The sequence below is a fragment of the Pseudophryne corroboree genome, chromosome 6 (assembly GCF_028390025.1).
Source record: "Pseudophryne corroboree isolate aPseCor3 chromosome 6, aPseCor3.hap2, whole genome shotgun sequence".
Classification (NCBI taxonomy): domain Eukaryota; kingdom Metazoa; phylum Chordata; class Amphibia; order Anura; family Myobatrachidae; genus Pseudophryne; species Pseudophryne corroboree.
This window is the reverse complement of record NC_086449.1, coordinates 774,095,781-774,121,866: the sequence shown is the minus strand read 5'-3', so window position 1 is coordinate 774,121,866 and position 26,086 is coordinate 774,095,781. Positions and strand designations below refer to the sequence as shown.

The following is a 26,086-nucleotide window of genomic DNA, read 5'->3' as shown; positions in this document are numbered from 1 at the left end:
TGTGTGGGGACAGGCCTGATAGGGGATAGGGCAAGTGTGTGGGGACAGGCCTGGTAGGGGAGAGGGCAAGTGTGTGGGGACAGGCCTGGTAGGGGAGAGGGCAAGTGTGCGGGGACAGGCCTGGTAGGGGATAGGGCAAGTGTGCGGGGACAGGCCTGGTAGGGGACAGGGCAAGTGTGCGGGGACAGGCCTGGTAGGGGATAGGGCAAGTGTGCGGGGACAGGCCTGGTAGGGGACAGGGCGAGTGTGCGGGGACAGGCCTGGTAGGGGACAGGGCGAGTGTGCGGGGACAGGCCTGGTAGGGGACTGGGTGAGTGTGCGGGGACAGGCCTGGTAGGGGACTGGGTGAGTGTGCGGGGACCGGCCTGGTAAGGAACTGGGTGAGTGTGCGGGGACAGGCCTGGTAGGGGACAGGGTGAGTGTGCGGGGACAGGGCAAGTGTGTGGGGACAGGCCTGCTAGGGGACAAGGTGAGTGTGCGGGGACAGGCCTGCTAGGGGTCAGGGTGAGTGTGCGGGGACAGGCCTGCTAGGGGTCAGGGTGAGTGTGCGGGGACAGGCCTGCTAGGGGACAGGGTGAGTGTGCGGGGACCGGCCTGGTAAGGGACTGGGTGAGTGTGCGGGGACAGGGTGAGTGTGCGGGGACAGGCCTGGTAGGGGACAGGGTGAGTGTGCGGGGACAGGGCAAGTGTGTGGGGACAGGCCTGCTAGGGGACAAGGTGAGTGTGCGGGGACAGGCCTGGTAGGGGTCAGGGTGAGTGTGCGGGGACAGGCCTGCTAGGGGACAGGGTGAGTGTGCGGGGACAGGCTTGGGAAGGGGACAGGGTGAGTGTGCGGGGACAGGGTGAGTGTGCGGGAATAGGGTGAGTGTGCAGGGACAGGCATGGTAGGGGACAGGGTGAGTGTGCGGGGACAGGCCTGGTAGGGGTCAGGGCGAGTGTGCGGGGACAGGCCTGGTAGGGGTCAGGGCGAGTGTGCGGGGACAGGCCTGGTAGGGGTCAGGGCGAGTGTGCAGGGATAGGGCAAGTGTACGGGGACAGGCCTGGTAGGGGACAAGGCAAGTGTCTGTTTTTAGTTATAGGTCCCCTTCTGTAATTATTTTTGTTATAGTCCCCATTTCTGCTGCGGGGTACACTGGACTCCACAAGTATAGACATTTGGGTGTAGAGTAAGATCTTGATCCGAGGCACCAACAGGCTCAAAGCTTTGACTGTTCCCAGAATGCACAGCGCCGCCTCCTCTATAAACCCACCTTCCTGCACAGGAGCTCAGTTTTGTAGTTGGTGCTGCAGTCAGCAGGCACATAACAGAGGGGCTGCTCCAGGCAGCCCTAAGAAGAGCTTTTTTTGAAGAAAAAAGTGAAGACTACAAGGGCAGCAGCGGTGGTAAATGTCAGAAGACATTCACGGCTCCAGCTCCGGCTCTCCCCAGCGGCGCTGTACACTCCCGAACCCTGGTTGCCGGGTAACTACAGCAGGAGGCTCCGGTTTTCTTCTTGTCAGGCGCACATGACGGGGGCTCTCTGGGATTGCGTGGCCGCGCTACGGGAGGTGGTAAGTGGGTCCCGCTTGCGGGACCCAGTCTTTATCGTGATCCGTTGCGGTCAGTGGGAGGCGGGCCGCGCGCGCGCTAGCGGTGGACAATGTGGCAGTACAGGCGATCCCACTAGATCACCAGGGCATGGGTGCAGGTCAGGTTTTCTCTCTAAACCATTTTCAGTAGCCCACAGTACCCGGTGGTTATGCCAGCAGGGGGATAAGGCTTAGACCTGAAGCCCCTCCCCCAGCCCCAGGGCGCTTTTTCTAGCAAGTGTTCCCGCCCGGGAGTTGCATATCTGTCTCTCCCTCACTCCCTGTCAGTGTCTGGGCGCCATTATCTCTCAGCTTCACTGTTCCTGGGACTACTTGGGCAAATTCTCCTGTGTAAAGCCGCCTGGTTGTCAGTGCTGTGACTTTACATGACACTTACGTATTCTACCTGCCTTTTTAGACAGTGCTAGTTAAGAGAGTGCATTTAGTCAGGGTTTTCTAGTACAATTACCCTGTGATATACATCCAGTTATTACTGTGCAGTGTTATATCTATTGACTATAAAGCTATATATATGCTAGTCCAGTGCAGTATTATTGTTTGTAATAACCTCTGCATTGTACAAACTCTGACCATCTGTGTGTGCATTGATAGCTGAGTGGTGTCCATTTCGTGTCTTTCACTCAACTTGCTATCCCTATATTCTATAACCTGAGGGGGCTTGGTGCGTCGGGTTTTATATTGATATAGGATTTTCACAAAGATATACTTTAATACGTATTTCTCTGACGTCCTAGTGGATGCTGGGAACTCCGTAAGGACCATGGGGAATAGCGGCTCCGCAGGAGACTGGGCACAACTAAAGAAAGCTTTAGGACTACCTGCTGTGCACTGGCTCCTCCCACTATGACCCTCCTCCAGACCCCAATTAGAATCTTGTGCCCGGCCGAGCTTTCCTACGACGCGTCTACTGTTCCTGGGTATGGTTCTGGACACAGACCAGAAAAAAGTGTTTCTCCCGGAGGAGAAAGCCAAGGAGCTGTCATCTCTAGTCAGAGGCCTCCTGAAACCAAAACAGGTGTTGGTGCATCACTGCACACGAGTCCTAAAAAAAAAAGGTAGCTTCCTATGAAGCAATTCCATTCGGCAGGTTCAATGCAAGAACTTTTCAGTGGAACCTGTTGGACAAGTGGTCCGGATCGCATCTTCAGATGCATTGGCTGATACCCTGGTCCTTGGAGACAGGGTTATCTCTGCTGTGGTGGCTGCAGAGTGCTCATCTTCTAGAGGGCAGCAGATTCGCCATACAGGACTGGGTCCTGGTGACAACGGATGCCAGCCTTCGAGGCTGGGGGGCAGTCACACAGGGAAGAAACTTCCAGGGACTGGAGATTTCCCTACACATAAATATTCTGGAACTAAGGGCCATTTACAATGCCCTAAGTCAGGCAAGACCCCTGCTTCAAAACCAGCCGGTACTGATCCAATCAGACAACATTACGGCAGTCACCCATGTAAACCGACAGGGCGGCACAAGAAGCAGGATGGCGTGGCAGAAGCCACAAGGATTCTCCGATGGGCGGAAAATCACGTGTTAGAACTGTCAGCAGTGTTCATTCCGGGAGTGGACAACTGGGAAGCAGACTTCCTCAGCAGACACGACCTACACCCCGGAGAGTGGGGACTTCATACAGAAGTCTTCCAACTGATTGTAAACCGTTGGGAAAGGCCACAGGTGGACATGATGGCGTCCCGCCTAAACAAAAAGCTAGAAAGATATTGCCCCAGGTCGAGAGACCCTCAGGCAATAGCTGTGGACGCTCTAGGGACACCGTGGGTGTACCAGTCGGTTTATGTGTTCCTTCCTCTTCCTCTCATACCCAAGGTACTGAGGATAATAAGGAAAAGAGGAGTAATTACTATACTCATTGTTCCGGATTGGCCAAGAAGAACTTGGTACCCGGAATTTCAAGAAATAATCTCGGAGGACCCATGGCCTCTACCGCTCAGACAGGACCTGCTGCAGCAGGGTCCGTGTCTGTTCCAAGACTTGCTGCGTTGACGGCATGGCGGTTGAACGCCGGATCCTGGAGGAAGTCATTCCTACGCTGATTAAAGCTAGGAAAGAAGTAACCGCAAACCATTATCACCGCATTTGGCGAAAATATGTTGCGTGGTGTGAGGCCAGGAAGGCCCCAACAGAGGAATTTCAGCTGGGTCGCTTTTTGCACTTCCTACAGTCAGGAGTGACTATGGGCCTAAAATTGGGTTCCATTAAGGTCCAGATTTCGGTTCTGTCGATTTTTCTTCCAGAAAGAACTGGCTTCACTGCCTGAAGTTCAGACATTTGTAAAGGGAGTGCTGCATATTCAGCCCCCTTTTGTGCCTCCAGTGGCACATTGGGATCTCAACGTGGTGTTGGATTTTCTAAAATCACAGTGGTTTGAACCACTTAAAACCGTAGATTTTAAAATATCTCACGTGGAAAGGTGGTCATGCTATTGGCCTTGGCCAGGCGTGTGTCAGAATTGGCGGCTTTGTCGTGTAAAAGCCCTTATCTGTTTTTCCATATGGATAGGGCAGAATTGAGGACTCGTCCCCAGTTTCTCCTTTAAGGTGGTATCAGCTTTTCACTTGAACCAACCTATTGTGGTGCCTGAGGCTACTATGGACTTGGAGGATTCCAAGTTACTTGACGTAGTCAGGGCCTTGAAAATTTATGTTTCCAGGACGGCTGGAGTCAGGAAAACTGACTCGCTATTTATCCTGTATGCACCCAACAAGCTGGGTGCTCCTGCTTCTAAGCAGACTATTGCTTGCTGGATTTGTAGCACAATTCAGCTGGCGCATTCTGCGGCTGGACTGCCGCATCCTAAATCCGTAAAAGCCCATTCCACAAGGAAGGGGGCTCTTCTTGGGCGGCTGCCTGAGGGGTCTCGGCTTTACAACTTTGCCGAGCTGCTACTTGGTCAGGGTCAAACACGTTTGCAAAATTCTACAAAATTGATACCCTGGCTGAGGAGGACCTGGAGTTCTCTCATTCGGTGCTGCAGTCATCCGCACTCTCCCGCCCGTTTGGGAGCTTTGGTATAATCCCCATGGTCCTTACGGAGTTCCCAGCATCCACTAGGACGTCAGAGAAAATTAGATTTTACTCACCGGTAAATCTATTTCTCGTAGTCCGTAGTGGATGCTGGGCGCCCATCCCAAGTGCGGATTGTCTGCAATACTTGTATATAGTTATTGCCTAACTAAAGGGTTATTGTTGAGCCATCTGTTGAGAGGCTCAGTTATATTTCATACTGTTAACTGGGTATAGTATCACAAGTTGTACGGTGTGATTGGTGTGGCTGGTATGAGTCTTACCCGGGATTCAAAATCCTTCCTTATTGTGTCAGCTCTTCCGGGCACAGTATCCTAACTGAGGTCTGGAGGAGGGTCATAGTGGGAGGAGCCAGTGCACACCACGTAGTCCTAAAGCTTTCTTTAGTTGTGCCCAGTCTCCTGCGGAGCCGCTATTCCCAATGGTCCTTACGGAGTTCCCCGCATCCACTACGGACTACGAGAAATAGATTTACCGGTGAGTAAAATCTTATTTTTTCTCTGTGATTTAGTCACCATATCTCTCCTTTATCTCTGCTAGTGCTGACTACACTGTGCAGGGTTTTGGGTAAGAGGTATTGTGCTGCTGATAATTGTACTGTGTTAGCTGATACAGGGCCAGATTAAGGGCCACATGGGCCTGGAGCTGAAAATATTCAAGGGCCTATTGTGAAAAAATGGGGGAGGTGTGATCAGTGCTGTGTGGGTGTGGCCAGAGCCATATGGGTGTGTACATCCCCTACACAATCAACTCCAATATCTCCCTAAATATGTAAAAATATAAAAAAAATGCATAAATATGTGAGAAAAATAGAAATACAATCTTAATAGTTATGCTTCATGGCAGACCATGTGGCCAGCTGTTGGCTAATGATCATCATGCTGCCATGATGATGGGCCTATTTTTATGTGGAGACCTGGAGCTGTAACTCCATGCGCCCCATTGTTAATCTGGCCCTGGGTTCAGCTAATGAAATTGCAACTATTTTGCTTCTGGGCTCCGAGCTTAGGGGATAATTCAGATCTGAACGCTGCTGTACGTTTTCAATCAGGTCCAAATTGCGCATGCGTCGCAATGCTCACGTGCATCGGACAACAACAATGGGTATCGCCGGTCAGCGATGGGATGGTGCAAAAAATCCGATTGCACGGGCGTCCGCAAGGTGGTTGACAGGAGGAGGCCGTTTGTGGGTGGCAAATGAGCGTTTACAGGGAGTGTCCGGAAAAACGCAGCGTTTTCAGGGAGGGTGTCTGACGTTACCCCCTTATTCCCCTGCTCCTGGTGACAGGAATAATAAAAGAACCGTGTTTATTTCCTATACATAAAGCACGAGTGCTCTGTTTCACTCACTACCTCTGCTGGAGCACCACTCAATGTATCTACCACATCTGCTGTAAATCAGCAATGACACTGTGACATAGGGGTCTGTTTAATAAGCCTTGGATGGAGATAAATTACCGGCAATCTCGGTGCACCAGGTCCCGGAGACTCAGGCACACTGAGCATCTTTCGCTCTCAAAATGTGCATCTTATTCACATAAATAAACTAGATGGGGCAAAAATTGCTAGCTTGCTCTCAGTGGCGTAACTATAAAGTAAACGCACCCCCCATATAAATAACTTCAGGCACCCGCCCCCCTATGGTACCTGCTAGTTGTCAGGGGTTCTGCTCGTTGTCAGGGGATCTCTCCCTCTGGCCATCGCTGCAGGTCTGCGTTCCTGTCGCGTCTGCCCCCATTATAAATGTCCCTCCCAAAATAGCCAACACCTCCTTTAGCATACCTAATTACTGTCTCTTCTGAGGCAGCAGCCATTTTGGAAGGGTCATTTTCAATGGTGGCATGCGCGATAGGACCGCAGACAAGTATCTGCAGCTCCAGGCAGTGGAGTACTAATAGTGCCCGCAGACCACCAGCGCCTCCAGGCCACCGCGGGGTCTGCGGGGACTATTGGTACGCCACTGCTTGCACTGATCAATCTGATGTGCGACAAGTGTATATATGTATGCAACCAAGTCTGAATCTGCATAAGTCGGGCTCAGATGCAGTGCCTGCAACTTTTTCTCACACCAAGTTCCGTTGCGTTTCGTCTGAGACTTATGCGATCCTTGCTGCAGTTTCCCCATGGTTGGGAAACTGCACACGCAGACCCTGTTCTGCGCAGGTGCAGAACGGGTCCTGCGATCGCATCACAGGGATGCGAACGCCTCTGCCTGTTGTTCGCAGGGAGGGACAGGGAGGGCTCCCGTTTTCCGGGAGCGTCGAGTCCAAGGACTGTCGCATTACTCAGCCTGCCGTCGCAGGTTAACATTGCAACATTCATCAGAGATGCTATCGCATCACAAATGCAGGTAGGAGGTGGTATGCACCTCCTCCTACATATGCACTGCAATTGCAGCAGCCTTCCAAAATTGCATATTTACTTGTGTTAACTGTATTCACATTACGTAGGTGTAATTTACAGTACAGTGCACCTCAACAGATGCTATGTAATAGACTCTGGCAGCTAAAAGTTCTTAAAGTCACAGAAAAGTTCCACACCACATATGCCATTTGTGTCCCGGATGCTGAAGACAACCCACAAAACACAGTAATGGGGTGAGACTGATTAAGACCATATGTTGCTATAGGCAACATTTTTTGTGACCTTTTCCCACCTTCATAGATAAAAAAAAAAAAAAAAAAATCACATATAAATTGTGTTAGAGCTATTGGGCCCATGTGTCCATTGGGTACTAGACAAGAGATGAGGTGCTAAATTTAGTGATTTTCAAAGCTGCTGCGCCTTCAGTGGTTTTGGAATTTAAAGGGGCAGCTATTTTCAATAGAAAGTCCGTCACGTTTTGTGTTGTAACGGCCAAGACGACTGAAGATGCTGTGTTTCTGAAGAGTGCTGCATAGCTAATTTAGCTCTAAAGTGCTTAACGAATAATCTGGTTCTGTAAGAGAGATGGAATAGAAAATGTTACTGTCAAAATGAATGAATTGTTTTTCAGTTTCTATCCTGTGGGTGCGATAGGAAAGGATTCACAAACTAGAGGGTCAATTCAGTTAGGCGCAACACAGTCGCATCCATGAGTGCAGCTATATGCTCATGTACTCATGGATTATTTGTTCGCAGACCCATAGGGCGAGATTCAATTGTTATATCGCACCACCTGATCTCCCGTCTAAAGTGATGGGAGATCGCGGGGCGATATTCAATTATTCTATTTTATCACGCATATCGCATCCAAACGGGTCACCTTTTTTTCGCACATTTCAGCTCATCACCCCCGGGGGGTAGTGAGCTCAAATGATGTTATTGCAGAAACTATTGAATAGCTGCTGGCATGCGTGGACGGGTGTGTGAGGGGGGGGGGGGGGGAAACTATTGAATCTCGCCCATAGGGCTATAAAAATACACAAGTATGAGGTGAGATAGGGCAGTGAGTCGGGGGAGAGTTCAGATTCCATGGTCTGAGTTTGCTCCCCTCGTGGCTAATTGTACTGACCCCAAGGAATCCTCCGGTCATAATCTGCGCCACCTTCTTATTCCCAATAAGGATTCTTTGCTCACTTTCCTGTGCAATTATATGGGACATGAGGAAAAATGAGTGAAGACACATTGCAGATGGTCAAAAAAAAAAAAACCTGTGGCCGCAACACTGTCTTATTCAATTGCTTTGTTTCATTGCTGCTTCTGATTAATCTTTACAAAATGTACCTGAAGCTGATATCTCTGTAGTTTTCCTGCCTCCACAAACCGGTCTTCAATTGGCTGCAAAAAAATATTAAAAGGTGTTATTACCACAATATAATTTTATCACATGTATATGTAAGCAGAATCAGACAGGTTATGTGCACATGGGCTTTACACTCCAGAATACATGTGCGCTACATAAATAACTTAATAAAATAAATAAATTGGAAGCACAATGCATCATGTTTTGGATCCAAAATATTTTAATATATTCTGTTTTCTCTTTGTAAATTCCATCTCACATACTGGGGTCAATTCTATAAGCAGCGTGGGGGCCAGTGCCGCTGTAACTCCCCACCTAAAGGCCTGATCTCGACACGGACTTGCAGATTTTTGTACGCAGCCAAACTAAATTCAGTGGGGGGAATTCAATTGTTTGAAAAGTCAGTTGGGTGTCTGTTTTTTCCTAACAATTGAATACAACCCATAGAGTCCAGAGGCAGCGTAAGTGCGGTATACTGACAAAAGCTGCAGCAAATGGATTGGCAAGTAAAAAAAATACAAAACATAAAAAGAGTGTGCCTTTAAATATAAATAAATATACATACAGTTTTTTACACATGGAACATACAATTGCCGGCATAATGTTATGTTGGGGTCAAGCAGGTTGGGGGACAACCTGTAAGAGTATATGGGGGAAGTGGGGGGGGGGGGATCTGCACGTGGGTGACTTACAACGGCGGCTGGGAGGGCCCTATGTAGTTACAGCTGCTGGGTTAGTGGCAGGGAGGCAGAGGCTACGGACGCCGGTGGTGGCATGCGCAGTGTGAGGAAGTCCATACAGACACCTGTTACAGTTTGATAAATATCATCTTAAAAAGCTGCTTCGCAAAAATAGTTTTTCGGAAGGGATATTTTTATAAGGGAATCATGATCAAAAATCTGTGAAATGTGAGGGTGAGAATAAAAAATAAAAAATTCTTATTTCACAGTTTTTGTTTTTTTTCATAATGAATATGTCCCCATGCCACATAACAAGAATACAATACATAAGGATGCAATAAAATGTCATTATGAAACATAATGAACTGAAACCACGAACAGCACAAATGATGTATAAGCAGCTGAAGTACAGATGGAGCCATGCTATTCGCGGTTCCGTCTGTAACTAGGGGCGCGCCTATCGCTGACAACGTCTCCACCCGGCCGGGAGGGCGCGCGTGATGGAGACGCACCCCGTTCACTTGAATGGAGAGCATCTCAGTCCGTGTGCCCGGACAGAGACTCTCACAATGGGAGCATCTCTGTGCACTCCCGGAGTGACTAAGCGGACGGATCGTGCAGTCACGCCGGGAGTGCGCGCCAGTGATGGAGCCGCCTCAGATGAGCGCGGCTCCATCTGTGCCCGACATTGCCCAGGTTTAAAAGTTATTAACGTATCAATGAGTTAGATGTAACTGTCAATATTTAAAAAAAAAATAGCAGCTCTTCCAACACACCAATGAGGTGGCTGCCCAGTGTCGTTTTTTCTTTTCTTGGGGTGTCGCCAGTAGCCCTAATCCCCAGCTCTCTTTTTTTTTTTTTTTTTTTTATAATCACCTTTACCACCAACGGTGTTCCTGCCGGCCGGCCCAAGTGGTGTTTCTGCCGGCCCAAGTGGTGTTTCTACAGCCATCTACGTGCTAATTCTAGATATGTGTACGAATTTGCACTGGCACGAGCTGTAGCCTTGATCTCTTGTACAGCCTGGAAATTCTTTGCCATAGGGACTACGCGGGGCAAATTAATCAGCGGTGCCATAGTGCGTCTCATAATAAACTGCATGTCTTTCCGCAGCACTGCGCCCCCCCTGCCCCTCTCAGCAGTACCATGGGGGACGCTGTTTCTCTCCACCCGTGTCTGGATGAATTTGGCCTTGCTCCCATAGGTCATTGTGCTGCGTGACTCTTCAAAGGCACTATCTGCAGGGCTGACGTGTGCAATCATGACCATCCTGCTTTTCCCGCTCAGTGCGCCCTTTAGCAGCCAGGTCAGTTTACTGTCTCGATAGTTTATATGGCTGCCTGGTTTCTCGCGCAGTGCCATGATGCACTTCCTGAGGGCGAGGAGGGAGCGGTTGATGTAACCTCCTTCTTTCATGGTCTTGCCGCTGTTTGTAGTCTGGCTTGCCCGCTCTGATCCTGCCAGGTCCACCATGTACAGGCGGCCTGTGCTAACTCCATCACTGCCTGTTTGTTTTACGGTGATTTGTAATATGGCATGGGAGCGTGATGAGGTCTTATTAGCTGTTGTTGTTGCTTCAGAGCGCCGTATGTTTCCCATCTTCAGCAGATTCATGGCCTCCTCAGGTGTGCTAGGGGAGAACGCAGTAATCCCTAGTATTTTGGTGTTACCATATGGATCCTCTCTGAGGGCCAAAGATCCAGAAGAAGGTTTTAATAGGTCCCGGATTGTTTCATTGTAGATCTCAGCATATGACAATGATAAAGAGAAATGATCTCTCCTTCCGGTCTCCTCAATCGTCTTATACAGGTCCTTCAGGGTGCGATAAATCACTCCGGGCTCGCGAGGCTTACCCATCATAGTATAGGTCTTCCCTGTACCTGTTGGGCCGTAGGCGAATATGGCAGCATTGTACCCAGCTAGGATGTCATCCACTATGTTCTTCATCGTGGAATCATATACATTTTCCTGAGTAGCTGCCTGATCGAACACGTTGTTAAAGGTGAATGTTGTTTCTCTTGTCCTGCTCGAGCGCAGTACGTCATAAGGATCCTCGCCAGGGTCCTTCAGTAGCAGCGTCTGCGGACCAAGTTGGTGTGTGATGCACTGGGCTCGATTCTTAGTCTCCATCAAATTAAATGGACGGATGCGCAGAGCCACAGTCACCTGATGGTCTATAGCGTTCTTCTCTTCAGTATTCATCTTCTCTCGATTCTAATATCAGAAAAGCGTAAGAAAATTATCTGTGTGTTGGCACTAGTCCAGCAATATCAGATATGAGCCAGGAAGCAGTCAGCTGCCTGTTCTATACCCATCAGCTGCATTATGACATCACTATGACATCACAATCGGCTGCACTATGACATCACTATGACATAGACACCCACCACCACCACCACCACATATACACACACACAGTACGCACACCCACCACATTACACACACATAGTACACACTACACAGACATACAGTACACACACACACACACACCACCACATTTACACACAGTACACACTACATACATACTGTACACACAGCATATATACAGTACACACACAACCACATATATACACACATACACACACCACCACCACATATACACACTACACACACATACAGTACACATAGTACATATACTATACCTCCCAACTGTCCCAATGTTTTCGTGGGACAGGCCCATTTTTCTGGGACTGTCCCACCCGCGGGCCATAGTGTCCCGTGGTGGTGGGGGGAGCAGTTGGGAGGTTCCTGTCACTGTGCATCAGTGAACAGCAACAGTGAATAGGCACTGTGCGCATGTGCATAGCATCTATTCACAGGACAGCGCTGGGCATGCCCCCTCAGTGACGAAAACGGGGGCGTGGATAGTGATTGCGGCACTCCTGTGAAGCCACGCCCCCTCCTCCATATGCCACGCTCCCTTACGGGGGATAAGGTCACGTTTTGGGAGGTATGCATATACAGTACACACACCACACATACAGTACAGTATACACACACACTAATCCATGATACTCATGAAGAAGCCATTATAGAACAGCTTACAGTACCAGGCTTTACGCAGCAGCAACTCTTTTGTGTAGTGTGGGGGTGGAGCTTGTGACTGTGAGTGACAGGCCCTGGACCCCGGTGAAGGAGAGACATGAGGGGAGGGGCGGCCACCACACTCCCTGCATGGCTCTCTGTGACTGATCCCAGGTGAGAGAGTTGGAGCCGGAGGAGGCGGGGCATGAGAAAGAGGACGGCTGCTGGCAGTCTGTAACAGGAAAGTTTTTTTTCTCCTGTCAACGCTGTCAGTTTACTGTGGGCCTATTTTCAATGGGAGGCCTGGAGCTGCAGCTCCATCCGCCTCATTGTTAATCCGGCCCTGACCTGATACTGCAAGTTATATCATGTCTGCTTTTGAGGGTAACGGTTCTGGGGCTGAACACACTACAGGTGTTGCTGAAGCCACAGACCCCTATGAGGAAAATATAGCAGCTGGGGGCTCTGGTTCTGGGGGCTCCTTGCCCCACAGTGGGACTGTGGCAATGGGGGTACATAATGACCCACCATGGGCCGCTTTTTCCACGCTTCTACATATGCTAGTTAATAAACTAACACCCCCTATGGGATCCTCTACGCCGGTACAGCCGTATGTGGTCCCTACAGCTAAACCGCCGTGGGCGGATGATTTATCTGCTCAATTGAGGAAGTTGAACCAGTCCCTGACTACTAAAAAGTCTGATCATCACTCTCCTATGCCCAAGGGGTCCTCTAAGCGAGCTCTTGTCTCCTCACAATCCACTGCTGTCACTGACACCTCGTCTGATGAAGACGGCAGTTACACTGACCCCACAGGTTCTGACTCAGATATGGCTGATGGGGAGGGTAGTTCACATGTGGGTGTTCCTGATCTTTTGGAGGCTATTAAGTTGATTCTGCAGATTACGGATGATCCCGAGCCATCCGTTCCTCCTAAGAAACCAGATAGGTTCAAGCGTCAGAAGGTGGTTTAAACAAGTTTTACCTCACTCTGACCACCTAGTGGATATACGTCAGGGAGAACCCGGGTACGAAGTTTGTGCCTCAAAAGAAGATGCTGGCTCGCTATCCCCTCGCACCAGAGCTGTCTAAGAATTGGGAAACGCCTCCTCCAGTAGACTCACATGTGGCTAGGATGGTGGTTTCCTCAGCTCTACCTGTCACTACCGTCACGTCTCTAAAAGAACCTACGGATAAACGTGTGGAGGGTTGTCTGAAAGCAATTTACACCCTCACGGGTGCTGCACAAAGGCCCACTATTGCAGCAACATTGGCTACAGAGGCTATTGAAGCATGGGCCTTGGAGTTAGAAGCTGAAATATCTTCTGACCATGATAGACGATGCTTGTCATATATTGTCACAGCTGCTCGCTATATTAAAGAGGTGGCTTCTGATGCCGGTATACTAGCAGCCAAGGCCTCTACTACGTCAGTCCTGGCTCGCCGGATATTGTGGCTGAGATCCTGGTCTGTGGATCTGGACTCTAGAAAGACCCTGGAGGTACTCCCTTTCAAGGGAGATAATCTGTTTGGGGGGGACTTAAATAAGATAGTGGCTGACTTGGCTACTGCCAAAACTGCCTGTCTGCCAAGTACTGTTCCTTCTGTGTCGAAGGCTGAAGGTACTTCCTTTCGCCCCTTTCGTCCTTCAGGTAGAGCAAAAGGTCAGGCGTACAACAAGCAGGCTCGCACTTCCAAACCTGGTAAGCCAAAGCCCAAAAGAGCCTGGGCGGCCTGTCAGCCAGCTTCCAAGACAGATAAGCCTGCCGCATGACGGGGCGGGCCTCCCCCTGGGGGATCCCAGGGTGGGGGGCCGGCTTCTAGGGTGTGCCCAGGAATGGTTGAAGACCACTTCAGATGCCTGGGTACGGGAAGTAGTCACTCAAGGTTACGCCATAGCCTTCAAAAACCGACCCCCTCATCGATTTTGCCAGACAGACGTCCCGTTGGACCAAACAAAGGCAAACACTCTGCATTCGGTGGTACAGAACATCCTGGATACAGGAGTCGTAGTACAGGTTCCTCTTGCGCAGAGAGGCTGGGGGTACTATTCTCCGCTGTTTCTAGTCCCGAAACCGAATGGGTCCTCCCGGACCATTCTCAACCTCAAGGCATTGAACAGGTTTGTGAAGATTTCAAAGTTCCGTATGGAAACCCTTTGCTCTATAATTCTGGCCTTGGAACCTGGGGACTAAATGGTCTACCTGGACATACAGGATGCTTACCTGCATATTGCTATAGCAGAGTCGCATCAGCAATACCTCAGGCTTGCGATTGGCAACCTGCATTACCAGTTTCGGGCGTTACCTTTTGGTTTGACTACGGCTCCGCGAGTCTTCACCAAAGTCATGGCGGTGATGACGGTGGTACTCCGCCGTCAAGGGGTCAGGATACTGCTGTATCTGGACGACTTGTTAATCCTGGCAAATTCCCCAGATCTTCTCCTGCATCATCTGGATATGTCTGTCCAGTTTCTACAAGCCCACGGGTGGCTCATCAACTGGAAGAAATCCTCCCTGGTCCCTGCTCAGAGCATGGTGGACCTGGGAGCGTTATTGGACACTCACAACCAGCGGTTGTTCTGGTCTCAGGAGAAAGTCCTGAAGCTTCAGGACTGGATTCGTTGCTTCCTTTCTCGTCTGCAAGTGTCGATACATTCAGCGATGCAAGTGCTGGGCCTCATGGTATCAGCATTTGACATGGTGGAGTATGCTCCATTCCATTCTCGCCCTCTCCAGAAGCTGATTCTAGCCAAGTGGGATGTCCTGCCTCACCGGATCAGGTCTCACATGATCTCCTTGACTCCGGAGGGCCGTCTGTCGCTGCTCTGGTGGCTCCAGGACTGACAATTGTGCAGGGGCCGTCCCTTCTGGATATCCAACTGGGTCCTGTTGATGACATATGCCAGTCTAAGAGGTTGGGGCGCGGTGCTGGAGCAACACTCCCTTCAGGGTCGGTGGACCAAGGAGGAATCCCTCCTCTTGATCAACATTCTGGAATTGCGGGCGGTCTTCAATGCGTTGAACCTGGCCCAGCATTTAATTCAGAACCGTCCTGTTCAAGTACAGTCTGACAACGCCACCACAGTGGCTTACATAATTCATCAAGGCGGCACTCGAAGCCTTTTGGCAATGAAGGAAGTCTCACGGATTCTACATTGGGCGGAACGCCATCTACCGGCCATATTGGCAATATTCATTCCGGGAGTCCTGAATTGGGAAGCAGACTTTCTCAGTCGTCAGGACGTACATGCCGGCGAGTGGGGCCTCCATACAGAAGTGTTTCAACTCCTAGTGGAAAACGGGGGGCCTTCCAGATGTAGATCTGATGGCGTCTCGACACAATCACAAGGCTCCGGTCTTCGGAGCAAGACGAGGGATCCTCAAGCAGCTTTCGTGGATGCGCTGGAGGTGCCTTGGAGGTTTCGGCTGCCGTACGTGTTCCCTCCAGTGTGACTCCTGCCCAGAGTAATTCGGAAGTTCAAGCAAGAAAAGGGAAATCTGCTTCTCATAGCTCCGGCGTGGCCCAGACGGCACTGGTTCTCAGACCTGCAAGGCCTATCGTCAGAGCGTCCAATTCTACTTCCACAACGCCCAGACCTCCTCGTTCAGGGCCCCTGTGTCTACCAGGACCTAGCCCGGCTGTCTTTGACGGCGTGGCTCTTGAAGCTTCCATCTTGAGGGCTAAAGGGTTTTCTGAGGCGGTCATTCAAACTATGTTGCGGGCCCGGAAACCGGCTTCGGCTCGGATTTACTATATAGGGTCTGGCATTCTTTCTTTGTTTGGTGCGCATCTAACGATTATGACGCTTCCAAGTTTAGTATAGCCAAGCTGTTGGCTTTTCTTCAGCAGGGCCTGGACTTAGGCCTGCGTCTGGCCTCCCTAGAGGTTCAAATATCTGCCTTGTCGGTGTGGTTTCAGAGAAAAATTGCGACCTTACCTGATGTGCATACCTTTACTCGGGGTGTTTTGCGTATCCAACCTCCATATGTCCCGCCTGTGGCTCCTTGGGACTTGTCGGTGGTTTTGGAGGCGTTACAAGAGTCTCCGTTTGAACCTCTTGGTTCAGCTGATCTTAAGTGGCTTTCCCTTAAGGTGGTGTACTGCTGGCTATTGCCTTAGCTAGAAGAGTGTCGGATTTGGGTGCCTTGTCCTGTAGTTCCCCATATCTGATATTTCACCGTGACCGGGCGGTTCTTAAGACTCGTCCCGGATACTTGCCTAAGGTGGTTTCTTTGTTCCACCTTAACCAGGAGATTGTGGTTCCAGCACTTGTTTCTCCTGATCTGTCTCCCAAAGAGAGGTCTTTGGATGTGGTACGGGCTCTCCGTATCTATGTGAAGAGAACTGCTTCTATTAGGAGATCTGATTCTCTCTTTGTACTGTTTGGATTTCACAAACGGGGCTGGCCTGCTCACAAGCAAACTTTGGCCAGATGGATTAGAATGGTGATTGCACATGCTTATGTGAGGGCTGGCCTCTCGGCTCCTGCTCACATTACAGCCCATTCTACTCGGTCTGTGCATATAACCGTGCTTAGCCTAGTAATGTTCCTCAATGGCACACTGAGGGGTAAATTTACTAAGATGGGAGTTCTGTTTAAGATGAGATGTTGCCCACAGCAACCAATCAGATTCCAGGTATTATCTTCTGGAAGGTGCCATATAAATGAGAAGTAGAATCTGATTGGTTGCCATGGGCAACATCCCATCTTAAATAGAACTCCCATCTTAGTAAATTTACCACTGAATGTCCTATAAGGGGACTGATTACTGTAACCTACGAAATATTGTAAAAATATAGACGCACCTGTTAAAATGTGAAGCCCACTGAATATGCAAGGCTCTGTTCTTTGAAGTTCTTTACAATATTTTATTTTTGTATCTGTTTCATACCAGTCACAATTTCACTAGAATACTGATAATCTCTTCAATTAACATGGAGTATAAGTGAGGTTCTTTTCATGTGTTTGGGCAAATATGCATCCCCACCTGGCACCTATCACACCAAGGTGAACCTTATCAGACGGGTCCCTAACATCCCTAATACTATCACATTATATCACCGTCCACCCCACAGACAAGTCTGTCCCACGGAGAAAAAGTTGGGTGGTCTGTCCTTGAATAGTGAACAAGTGCTTTGTGCATCTGCTACTGGTATTTAAAGCAATGATAGAGGTGCCTGAGAGGAGGGCAAGTGACTCAGGGGCAAATAGTATAATACATAAGATATAGGGGGTCATTCTGAGTTGTTCGCTCGTTGCCGATTTTCGGCAAAAATGCGCATGGTACGCAGCGCGCATGCGCTAAGTATTTTAGCACAAAACTTAGTAGATTTACTCACGTCCGAACGAAGAATTTTCATCGTTGAAGTGATCGGAGTGTGACTGACAGGAAATGGGTGTTTCTGGGCGGAAACTGACCGTTTTCTGGGAGTGTGCGAAAAAAACGCAGGCGTGCCAGGATAAAACGCGGGAGTGTCTGGAGAAACAGGGGAGTGGCTGGCCGGACGGACGCAGGGCGCGTTTGTGACGTCAAACCAGGAACGAAATGGGCTGAGCCTATCGTAGTGTAGGAGTAAGTCTCGAGCTACTCAGAAACTGCTAAGAATTTTCTATTCGCAATTCTGCTAATCTTTCGTTCGCTATTCTGCTAAGCTAAGATACACTCCCAGAGGGCGGCGGCCTAGCGTGTGCAATGCTGCTAAAATCTGCTAGGGAGCGAACAACTCGGAATGAGGGCCATAATACCTTTCTATATAACTGAAATGTGACCTAAGGACCTCACAGTGCCCCAGATTGGAAAAATCAGGACTAATTAGATCTTATGCCGATCCTCCCAGATCACACTAGAATCCTCCCAGCACCTTTCCCAGTAATCCAAGATCATTTTGGAAATCAAGTACTACTGGCGCCATAGTTGTAAAGATTATATATGTCATCACTACCTTTTATTTGCATGTTTATGTCAGAACGTCATGTAAACCAGGTAGTTTTTGTTCTAGACATTATCACTTTTTATTAAATTATTACCTTTATGTCTGATTCAGTCATTTCTGTTCCTGTCCAATCATCTGTCCCGCCAGTGGCAATTTTGCAATGCGGATAAAGGAGATGAATTTCTGACTAACCCATTCTTCTTTTTCTTTCATTTCTGACTATTAGTTGTGTACGACTGTGTAACTGGAGATTATCACTGTTGTATAGGCTTGTTATATAGATGTCAGTATTTTAAACCCATAAACCAGTGATCGTCTGATGCTCCTGACACTTCAGCAAAACCTTCATCTCTTCCCTCCCGCTGCCTAACCTTTTCCCGGTTCTCTTGTACCTGAAATAAGCAGATGGAGACTTGTACACATTGCAAATTAAAAGGTCACTGTTAAATTTTACCATAAATTTACTGATTAATTTTTTGGCGGCCTAAATAGCACTGCGGGTCCTCAGCCCTCATCGCAACTGAAACTGATAACCGACCCAGTGGTAGGGGGTCCCCTCCTCGCAACTGTAACCGGTAACCTCCCGGGGACCCTTTTCTGCCCTGACGCATAGCCCCAGGAGAACGCACCTCCGCCGCCTTCTCATGGCTTTGGCCTGGTCTCCCATCGGTGTGGTACCAAGTGTATCAGCCGTTCTTTCGCAGGGGCGAGGTGTCTCTTTGGGTTTTGCTAGCGCCACAATTTGGCTGTCCCGCAGCACTTCCACCACTACTGTGACCTGCTGTTCTTTTTGGCATGATTGCCATTTACTCCTACTAGCTGGTACGGCAAATGGGCCTCTTGCTCCTCGTGGGTGGGAATCTCTGCTCACAATGCTGCCTTATTTGCTTCTTCCCCCCTTAAATATGTCCCTCTGTGCGGGGAGGGGCTGCTACTCCCTCGGTTCTCCTATTCACCTGGTCCACACTTCTCCTTTGCCTGCCACTGCTAGCTCCTTCCCCACCCCTCTCCAGTGCTCCGTCCCGTATTCTGCTACGCTACCCAGAGCCTATCCTTACTGCTTATCCGCCATCGTGGCTATTCGCCGCTCAATTTCCGTCATTCACCAGGTTACTATCTGTTCTGCTCAGCGTTCCTTCTTTTATTAGCCTCTGTCTTTTCCCACTTTCAACCTCCTCTTATCTTTTTTTTTTTTTTTTCTCTCTGCCCCTCTCATCACATCTGTCTCTTCCCCCTCGCCCTACCTTCCTCTATCTTTCTGTCACCTTCCCTCTCTTTCCCCCTTCTTTCCCTTGTCTCTCCCCCTCTTGTTTTTTATTCCTACCTTTTTATATCTTCCTTTATTGTATGTTTTATTTTTCTCTCCCCCCTCTTTTCTTTCACTCCACATCATTTTCTGTTTTTTCACCATCTCCCCTCTCTTCCTCTCTCTCCACTTTTCTTTCTTACCTTCTTTTATCCCTCAAAATATGGGCTGTAGGGGTATGTATTATATTAATCCCCTTTATTGAGCATTTACACCAGATACCAAATCCTCCATATTGTTTTAATGTCATTAAAGCCACTGGCTATTCTCCAAAGCAAAGTTAGCATAAATGTATACAGTATATAGTATTCTTATTATGGCATTACTATTTTCTAATACAAGAGCACATTCCAATCTATAAAGTGCATAGTACCAATCTCTGCGTTATTGCTGTTCTGAATCTCCCAGTTGGCCAGCAGGACACAGGCGTTGGTGTAATGTTGCCGTATTCCTGTCTCTTGCACAATAGGACATCCCAAGGTCAGAGCGGCATTATGAATCACCATAGACAGAATGCTCTGGGTGCCGGGATCGGTGGCAGTTCTCATCAGTGAATATATTGTTGGGAGCATAGGTCTCAGTAAGTGGGCGGCACGTTTGAATATGACATTACGGCTCCCAGGGTGGTAAGTAGTGAGGCCAATTCCGGGCCGTTTTTTCAATCCCGGGATTCGGGTTTGAAAAACGCTCAATCCCGGGATCCCAGGATTGCAGTAGGGCTCAGGTGGAGAAGGGTGTAGGGAGCAGTGCTGGAGGGAGGGTGTAGGTAGCAGCGCGGGAGGGTTGGTGTAGGTAGCGGCGCGGAAGGGAGGGTGTGGGTAGCGGTGCGGGAGGGAGATTGTAGATAGCAGTGCGGAAGGGAGGGTGTAGGTAGCGGTGCGGGAGGGAGATTGTAGGTAGCGGTGCGGGAGGAAGGGAGAGTGTAGGTAGCGGTGTGGGAGGGAGATTGTTGGAGAGCACTGCATGGAGGTAGGGTGGGTGTAAGTAATACTGTAATACCCTCAGTAGGTGAACCCATTTCACTACAGACGGATTGGGTGCGAGAACACCAACACCGAATAAAAACAGCGCAAGAAATTGTAGAGAACAGAATGAAAGTCGTACGTCAACGGCAAGAGAGGTGTTATAATGCCCACAGTCGGATTACAACCTTACAAGTGGGTGATAAAGTGTGGAGGAGGAAGACTCATCGTACGAGTAAATTAGACACAATGTGGGAGGATATCCCATATACAATAATCGATGGTCCGGGTGAAGGATTGTACGCCTATCAAATACAGAGAGAATCCGATGGGCAAATCAGCACTGTGTCCAGAGATAAGTTAAAAATCTGTACCACAAGAGCAACCCCTCTACAACAAAATGATAAACCCGTGATCGAGGAACAGAAGTCTCTAGGAAATTTACCACTGGAAAATCCCCTTGAACTTCTAATGTTCATGAGCAGCTCGGTTCCATTCTCTTCCCTCAGGAGCATAGTCCCCGAGCCAACAAGTGTAAGATATCTCGAGCCCAGAAGTGACCCATCGACAGTTGCTAACCATTCAGAGTTTAGTTTAACTACGATGGAGGTCAGAAGGTCGGAGCGCCGTACCAAAGGTGTTCCGCCCTTACGATACCGGGAATAACTGATATGTAATATAAATTATATATATGAGGTCTGATCTTCTAGTGAGAATTTACATGTACAGGTATGCCTATCTGACTACATGGTAACACAGAAGGTACTCTTGGGTATATAATAGGAAGATAGTTCGGATATGTGTCCATCTGGTTCGATAAAACAGGTATGCGTGGGGACACGCATCATTCTAGGAAGGGTATATGTAATACCCTCATATATTTGTATATGTAATACCCATGTAATACCCTGATGTATTAAAATCATATATGATACACTGTATTAAAGGTATGCCTTGGGAGCCCTCATATATTTGTATATGTAATACCTATGTAATACCCTGATGTATTAAAATCATATATGATACACTGTATTAAAGGTATGCCTGGGAAGCCCTCCCAGAAGAAAAAAAAACTAGTTGCCGAAGTGGATACTCTCATAGAGAGGAATTATCAGTACATGCATATCCCCTTCTTTCTTGAGTTGGAATGACCCAAATAACTGGGAACTGTAGCTAAAATGGACTAGAAGGACGAGTCCATACACGCTAAAAGGGGGATTCCGGACTTGTGCAGGAGACAGTTGGGAAAGTAATCCGGGCACCTAAAAGGAGAATATAAATAAGAGGGTCTAAAAAATCCGTTGGTGTGTCGCAGAAGGAAAAGACAGCGGAGAGAGACGCTACGTCAGTGAGACCTCTCAAGAGGACGGCAATTTCCTCCAACCCAGCGCTAATTATCAGCCGTCGGTCAGCTCCCGGGGTCTGGTGGCGGGACGGAGCCCCGACAGTGAGGCGACTCGTCCCGAAGTGAAGGCGGCAAGTGGTGAGCTCACCCTCCAGCTCCAGCAATAAGCGGCCTGGTGAGCGTAATTGCGGCAGCTGAATTCCGAGGCGCCGGGAGAGAAGGTAACAACGTGCAGCAGGCAGTCCATGAAGGCGGCCCCAGTGGTGAGTGACAGCAGCGGGTGGAGCTTTGGCCAAGGCTGCAGTACTGAGAAGGAGGACCGGGAGGCGGAGCTGGAGTTGCCTAATAATAGACTAAAGGGGAAGCGGCCTGTGCAGATTCACCTGTAATAGGTAAAAGTGGCCAGCAAAGCACATCCCCACATATATATAGATACAGCAGATGATTAAACCTTTGTGCTTCTGCCAGCGACATTATAGTGACAGGAATTCTATATTGTGTCCATTGCTGGAACAGTCTCTTCTCCACACTATGTACAGTTTGGGCGCAGAATAGACTATAGTAGCCCTCACGCACTCATACACCCTTGTTCTTTTGGATGTTAAACCGAAAATGGAAGTTACTATTAATCCATAAAGATACACAGCTATTTAAGCCACAAAGACCATTTATAGAATAAAAGAGACATAGGGTGTAGTGTTATAGACTACCGCATCCAAGTTCAGACAGGCGATTCTCATTGCACAACTAATGAAACCGTCAGGAGAAATTTCCAGTTAAGTGAAACAGAGCCAGTAACCGAAGTTTGTACCCAATAATACTAGGTATACGTTGCCCCATTTTGTTAGTCAATAAATCAGCTATTTACTCCGGGGCTAGTTCACATACAGACAGACCAGTATTATCGTTAGTAATCCGGCATAATAAAGACAATCAGAGGGAAATTAACCCCAAAGTTATCCTAGCTCCTGGTAACAGACTGTCTAAAGGCTAAAAGGTATCCATATTAACAGACATAACCAGAGCCGGTCAGGAGGCAGGAGAAAGAAGGATAATTGCTGAGTTTATAAGGAGTTGAAGATACTTTGTAGCAAGTCATACAGACTCAGCTAGTCAGTCAGTGGAGACTTTTCCTCTACCAGTTTATTGTGCTCTTACAGTAAATCAGCAGAAGTAAAGTAGAGATAAGATAATCTCATAACGCCGTGCGACCCTCTAACATCTCGGATCCCTGCTGGAACACTATAATATATACCATCTTCCAAGATTCTTAGGAGTAGAAAGATTTAGGATTTTTAGTCAAACTGATGTAGTGATTGGACCCTTTGGACCCTTTCAAGGCACACTATCAAGGAGAAGGGAGTACTCAAACAGACAGTGTTGGGCAGTGTAATGTGAGCTTGATATTGATCGACACAGTTGGCAGAAGTCATACTGTTTGTTGCAAGTTCAAACATTGGTATGATATAGTGTAATTTAATATCATTATTTTGTATAGTAACTGTGATAAAGTTATAATGACCCTTTGAATATAGGTTATCCTGAAGAACCAGATGAAAGAAGAGCCAGTGACAAGGGTCCCGGTAGCAATAAAAATTACCTTATTGTAATCTGTTTGTTTTATGTTATGATACTGTTTGAAAACATGTTTATGTGAGGGTAATATACTGTAGACAATATTGAAGAGTCTCAAGGTCAATATAAGGGACAGCTGTCAATAAATTACATTATACTGAAATTGTCTTAAGGAGTAGCTGCGTGAGATTATTCGATGGTGACCTCGGAAGACCAGAACATTTAATGACGTGTGAAGAAGGTGAAATAACAAGGTACTAATCCACCAGAAAGAATATACTACCTGTTTTATTGCTGGCACGTTTGAATGACGTGTTACAATACTACTTACTATTAGGCGGGCGTCAGCCATGGAAAACACACTGAACGCGGCGGCATTTCAAATGAAGCGCCGGCCGCCAGCCAACCAGAGCTGGCGGACCGGCAGCCAATCGGGGAAGCGGCCGCAGCAGTCGCTCCTGATTGGCTGCTGCGGCAGCTTCCCTGATTGGATGCCGGTCCGCCAGCTCTGATTGGCTGGCGGCCAGCGCTACATTTGAAGTGCCGCCGTGTACAGCGTGTTTTCCATGGCTGACGCCCTCCTAATAGTAAGTAGTATTACTTACACCCACCCTCCCGCACATGCGCAATGTAATCCCGTGAATCCCGGAATTGGAGGCTCCAATCCCGGGATTCAAATCCCGGCATTTTTGGGCCCAAATCCCGGGATCCCGCCGATCCCGATCCCGGGATTGGCCTCCCTAATGGTAAGTGCCGATAGTGGAGGGCAGCACTAGCAGGCCTTTATGCAGTTCTGCAGCTCCCAGATGGTTGTCTCCACGTAATGACAGGCTAAATGGTGGAGGACTTTGCTTCCCGCAAGCCACGGGGCGTTCCTGTCTACCTGCTCTGCTTCCACTGTCAGATTTAGGACTATCGGCACAGTGTTCTTGGGAAACAAGCTGACCGCGTCTTTCCTCACTGCTAACACGTGGCAGTAATAATCCAAGATGATGTTTGCCTCCCAGATAGTCAGCCACTCGTAGCGGAGGACAACGTTTAATTTATCAATTCTGTACATCAGCTTATCAGATGCCATTTTCTCTATGATATCAGGTAAGCTGTCTTTCAGCAGTGGGGAACACAGAAGCTGAAGCTGCTGAAGATAATGTTTGATGTTTCTAATTAATTTGCCGGAAGGCTGCATGATGGGTATTTTCCCATGGCAAGTCACATCCGGCATAATAACACAGTGTTTATGCATAATTCAAGACTAAATAGTCTTACCGGTTGTTAATTGAAGATGTTATCAAAAGACGATATAAGATGGCATCCAAACTCGTCGTCAAAATCCAACGCCAACAGTCATCGGCGGAAATCAGTTCTATGAAATAATCAGGAATTACTCCGAGAGTAGCGCTGTGGCTCAAAGTATCACCACAAGTGGCTGACAAATTGATGAGTCAGCCTTTACATAGGGCCGTGTTACTTTATGACATCACTGATAAGTCATAGTAGCCTGTCCAGCATCACTGCACTAGGCTGAAACCCCATGCACCGTATGGTCTGTAACATATTAAAACAATGTGATATATTTCTTAAAGTGTGGTGGTTGTTTGTTTTTTTTGTGTGTTTTTTTACAGATGGAGATGTTGCCAATAGCAACCAATCAGAACCTATCTATTATCATCTAGACAGTGCTAGAAGAATAAGTAGAATCTGATTGGTTGCTATGGGCAACATGTCCACTTCTAAAAAAAACAAAACCCTCACTCTTTAGTAAATTTACCCCAATATTTTAGCGGAATATGTCGCTTGCAGCAAGGGATTTATCAGCACTGGTTAGAATGTGATCTAAGGGGGGAGATGTATCAAGCCTTGGAGAAAGATAAAGTGGGGAAGTTACCCAAATCAGCCAAACAGCTTGTAACTTCCATTTCATAGACTGTGCTAGATAAATGACCTCTAGCAGCTTATTGGTTGCTTTGGGTGACTTCACTTTATCTCTCTCCATGGTTTGATAAATTTCCCTCATGATCAGACGACTCTGACACAGTGCAAGATATTGTGTTATCCAGGGGTTAAAGTGAGCCGGAACGGGGTGGAACTGTGTTCCGTCAGTTCCACTTGGAGACGGAACGCAGTTCCTCCTCTTCCTCCAGCTTACCTCACCCGATGTGTGCCAGTGCCGCACAGGGAGATACTGGGCGCCCGCTGAGATTTTATTACCAGCGGCACCCGGCTCTCCCTGCATAGTGGAAGCTGGCGGCAGGAGCTCTGTACTGAGCTCCGGCTTCCAGCTCAGTGCGCGCTATGAGAGAGACGTCACAACGTCTCTCTCATAGTGCTGGGGAGCCGGACGCCAGGAGATTACAGCGGTCGGATGCTGGAGCGGTGTTTTGTAAGTGTGGTGTTTTGTTGTTTTTTTAAAAACGTGTGACTATTAGCAGCGCGGCTAGAGGTGGCTAACCACTGGGGGCAATCTACAGGGGGATAACCACAGGGGACATTCTACTGGGGGCAGGCTACAGGCGGGCTAGCTACTGGGGGCATTACTACAAGGGGGCATTACTACTGGGAGCAAACTACATGGGGCTAAACTACAGGGGCGCATTACTACTGGGGGCATTACTACTGGGGGGCATTACTACTGGGGGGCATTACTACAGGGGTGCATTACTACAGGGGGCATAACTACAGGGGCGCATTACTACTGGGGGCATAACTACAGGGGCGCATTACTACTGGGGGCATAACTACAGGGGCGCATTACTTCTAGGGGCATAACTACAAGGGCGCATTACTACTGGGGACATAACTACAGGGGCGCATTACTACTGGGGGCATAACTACAGGGGCGCATTACTTCTAGGGGCATAACTACAAGGGCGCATTACTACTGGGGACATAACTACAGGGGCGCA

General features: G+C 48.5%; 2 protein-coding genes across 3 annotated transcripts in view; one reads left to right on the top strand and one right to left on the bottom strand.

The window, feature by feature from the left end:
* The window catches only part of ANXA6 (annexin A6), a 247,982-nt gene that overhangs the window by 13,224 nt on the left and 208,672 nt on the right, over window positions 1-26,086 (top strand). The window lies entirely within an intron of this gene.
* On the bottom strand, window positions 9,865-11,320 carry LOC134935703 (kinesin-like protein KIF19). Its single transcript, XM_063930583.1, has one exon. It carries the CDS (start codon window positions 11,234-11,236, stop codon window positions 9,977-9,979), a length of 1,260 nt encoding a protein of 419 aa, XP_063786653.1. The 5' UTR covers window positions 11,237-11,320; the 3' UTR covers window positions 9,865-9,976.